Raw genomic sequence first — 4,062 nt, forward strand, 5'->3', positions numbered from 1 at the left:
AAATTTTAAAAAGAAGGGCAGGAAATTTTAAGATATTCCGGGGAAATTGGAGGAGCCAGGAAAAGCAAAAAAATCGGAAAATAACAAAAAAGGAAACAAAGGATCATCGTTTCTTCTGCATCTTCTTCTGATCATCTTCATCTTCTTCTTCAGATCATCTTCTTCATCTTCAATCTTCTTCTTCCTTTTGCTGTTTTTGTTCATCGCTTTCCTCCCTTCTTCCTCTTCACCTTTTTGCTTCACCCCTTCCTCATGATTTCCTGTTTCCAACCATCCATCCCTCATCCTCCCTCCCCCCGCCCCCCCCCCCCTCCATTGCCTCTTCCTCTCTTTCTCCTCCCCAATGCTCCTCCCCCCCCCCTTTCTGCTTTTCGATTCATGTCGGACTCGCATTCTCAGGAGAGATGGAGCCCGCAGCGCGTAGCGCGCGGCATGGCTTCTTTGCTTTTTCGGAGATCCCACACCGAGGATTGCCCGATACGTAGCTCTGATTCTCGTCGGTTTGAATCTGCAAACGCTCGTCGGTTCGCCGACCGGAGACCAGGATGGAGAAACGTTACAGAAGAACCTTTCGGTGATTCCGGGACGTCCATGACGCTCGAAGGTGACAATCCTGGCTGGACGTATCCGGCCCTTTCGAACAGTTCGGTTATCTCCTCAGCAACCGGGGCCTCCCGACGTGTCGGCGGTAGTCTCAAGCGTTGTGAAGACGTCAATGATGAGGAGTTTTCTTCACCTGAAGATACGACTAATCCTCACGAGTTGATGGGGGGACATGCACATGCTATGAGACGAGCCGGACAATTTCCAACAGAGCGGAACTCGTGTGAGCCTTGCGACGACAGTTATGAGGCTTTGGAAAGGAAGAACGATGAGTTTGTTTCTTCGATAGAAGATGATCCGGAAGAAGTTTATCTGATCCTTGAAGCAAAGGAAAAGCATAATGATTCACATATGAAGGCGGATGTAGCAGGCGGGGAATCAGAGGGTGAAGAAAGTTCGGATTGTAATGAGCGTGATAGAGAAAATTGCAACGACGATGCTGAATGTGAGACTGCACAAGAGAACGACGTTACCGAAACGTATCATCTCGCTGGGGAAGAAGACAGTTTGAAGCAATCCAAAGAAGATGACATCTGGTCGGATGAGGAATTAATCTCAAGTGAAGCAAAAGGATTTCCGCCTCCTATAAGTATTCTTGCAAATGAAAGCCATCCTGGTCTCCCGAGTCACATGCCTAGAACTTTCTGGCGTTCAGTGAAGAGGGGTGGACGATTTGTTCTACAAGAAGTGCAAGCCCGGCCCCGAGAGTTCTTTCGGGCTACTCGTGAGAATGGTCGATTGCGATTGCAATTGATACGACCAGACTCGGACCCTGTGGTGAGCAGCCCCGAGGTAGGAGAAGATACTTTCCAAGGCAGTCAGGATGAGGGAGAGAGTCCACAAGGCAAAAGTAACGAATGTGGAATCTCAGAGGCAGATTTGGATGGAAATGGCGCTGGCCAGGAAGTCAAAAATCAGATTGCCGAAAAGACTGTCGAGCATTGCAGTGACAGCAGAGAGGCGCCCCCTGCAGGGAATACAAATGGAGACCAATTCAAACAGGATTTTCAACATACCCGGTTTAGTAGTGCGTTGGGTTTTGATAATGCTCTGAATCTTTTGTCACCAAGCCAGAAGTTTTTGCAGTTCCCGCTCACAAGTATCCGACCTGCTGTACGGTAAACTGGACTTGGTACCGTTTCTTGGGATGACAGTTCGGAAGCATTTTTCCTGTCCATTTCACATCTCAGTTGCTCTGGTAAATGTCCTCCATTTTCTTCCATTTTCCTACCCAGATCCTCACAGCAGGATTTGTACACAAGGCATCGTCAGATTCTTCTGTACAGACACAAGCAATTCTTTCCAAGAGGCTCTTCATTTTTCTCAGAATCCTCCTGGCCAATAAGAGTTGGCGATTGAAACCTGTGCTAGAGCTTAGACTTCTCTCATATGAATTTGACTCTGTCTATAAAGTTTCTCACACGTATATACTTTTATAATTCTTTTGGAATGAGATGTTCCTACTTTCAGGTGCAAGCGTATAAATATTGAAGTTGTTTTTCTGACATCCCTACTAAATTCATGCATGATCACATTGTATGAGCATTGGGTTTTTTACTCACTCCATTTCTTCTTCTTTTTGGTTTGTGTGGACTCTAAAGCAGGGTACCAGAGAAGACACCTTCTAATTCACATTTTAGATTACGGGAGCCCTCAGTGCATGTTAGGAATGTAAGTGTTGAGGTTTGTATGTTTTATATCCGTGGCTGACTACACTCGTTGCCAATTCTCTCGTACTGATATCAAACTTTTATCTGACTTTGTTTCCTCAGGATTGGTTTTTAAAATCATCATCTGGCATGTGTTGAAATTTTGGCAGTGTTTTGCTGTTAATGTTTTGTTGCATTTTCTGTCTCTTCATACCCTGGCATGGCACATGTGTGAGTGACATTAAAGACATGATTTTCTGCTACCTTTGTTAGCTCGCTCTCAATGAATTCAGACAAGGCTGTAGCTCAAGGATCAATTTGAGCTGAACCATAAACTATACCCAAAATGTTGTTGCCAGATCTATTTTGAGCATTGCATTGCCCCATGTCACCCTTGCTAACCTTTGTCTGTAGGACTGTCTGTTGTCTTCACAAGCAGTATAGCTTGGACTAAAGTGTCAGCCTTAATGTTGACGTATACATCCTGAGTTCTGGCAGAAACCCTGCTTGAGGGTATGTGAATACATGTGCGTGTCTGAGAGCGCATGTTCACACAATCATCTGCATATACTATGGGCCACGAATGGACATGGTAACTAACCTTTGCTATTGATTAAAACCATTACTGCTTCCACCTAAGTTTGCAAAAGGTCAATCAGACATTCTATGTAAGATTGGTGGCATGCAAGCCAGCGCAAGTTCTGGTTAGCCTGAAAAGTAGTTTAGAACAACACAACTCTTTCGTGGAATATTCAGCCAGATAGCAGGAGCAGCAGCAGCGGCTACAGCAGCAATGAGACCTACTACCTTATGTGACAACCCATTTTAGACCTCTTAGTAAAAGGAGTAATCAATTTTCAGCCAATTTTTCACAAAGGTCCAAATTTTTTCCCTCCTTTCACGAAAGTGTGCTATATAAGATACTGATCTGGTAGTTCCGATTTAGATGATGCGGTAACCATGTGGTGGCTCAGGAAAGGAATCACTCAAAGGCTCTTATATTCACAGGCCGTGTAGGATTTGAACACCAAAACATGGTCGAATGTGGATTTTTGCCCCCTCTCTACAAGGAAGACATTTGGAAAAAGGAATATCTTTTCAACAAAAGTGGCATTAAGGTATTTTCAATGTAGAGATAACAAATATCCTTAAATAACTCTCCCCCTAGGCCAAATCTGATAATGAGATGGTCTATGAGTAGTTTTGCCTATTGTTTTCTACCTAGTACTCTGTGAGTGAACTTTGATGGCAAACTGGAGGCAGTTGCGTAAGGCTTGCCAGAAACTCGTGTCATGAACATGAATCATCATGTGAAAAGCTCTTTGCTTTGATAAAGCTCTTAGTTCCTATGGAACATGCAAATACATATGAATCTTGGAAAAAGTATCACCTTTCTCACTAGCAGGTAAATGCAAGTTGCGGACTGGAGTATGTCAGACAAATATATAATTTTTGTTATTACTAGCTGGGTACTAACCTAAAATAATAGCTAAACTACAGAACGTCCAGATTTTGTATATTTTCGGTCCTACAGGACCATAGCTTATGGAATGTTTTGTATGTAACAAGCAATACCTGTTGGCAGGTTGGCTCGCAAGCTCCTATTACCCAGATTTATGGTGATTCATAGCTGTTAGAGCTTTTCAAGCACAGGCATGGTCCTCAACTGCACATAAGGTAATATGCGGTATGTCTCAAGATGTTCGGGTCCTAGGATAAGATGGTCTTGCCAGGATTGAGACAAGTTAATATATTTTCTTTTAACAACCAGGTAATGCAATTATGCTTTAGATAAATAGACCTTTGATCA

The 4,062-nt window shown here is 43.5% G+C and overlaps 1 protein-coding gene across 1 annotated transcript; it reads left to right on the forward strand.

The window, feature by feature from the left end:
• Window positions 1–378: 378 nt before the first annotated feature.
• On the forward strand, window positions 379–3,862 carry LOC147895834 (uncharacterized). The gene is made up of 3 exons (XM_087382869.1): window positions 379–1,801; window positions 2,208–2,274; window positions 3,838–3,862. The coding sequence occupies exon 1, from the start codon at window positions 379–381 to the stop codon at window positions 1,723–1,725; it is 1,347 nt and encodes a 448-aa protein (XP_087238995.1). The 3' UTR covers window positions 1,726–1,801; window positions 2,208–2,274; window positions 3,838–3,862.
• The last annotated feature ends 200 nt before the right edge of the window (window positions 3,863–4,062 follow it).

The sequence above is a fragment of the Dipteris shenzhenensis genome, chromosome 12 (assembly GCF_047967505.1).
Source record: "Dipteris shenzhenensis isolate YYH24624 ecotype China chromosome 12, Dip_SZ_1.0, whole genome shotgun sequence".
NCBI lineage: Eukaryota > Viridiplantae > Streptophyta > Polypodiopsida > Gleicheniales > Dipteridaceae > Dipteris > Dipteris shenzhenensis.

Excerpts from the sequence above, each read along its gene's own strand:
- LOC147895834 (XM_087382869.1), top strand. The coding sequence starts at position 379 with ATGTCGGACTCGCATTCTCAGGAGAGATGGAGCCCGCAGCGCGTAGCG.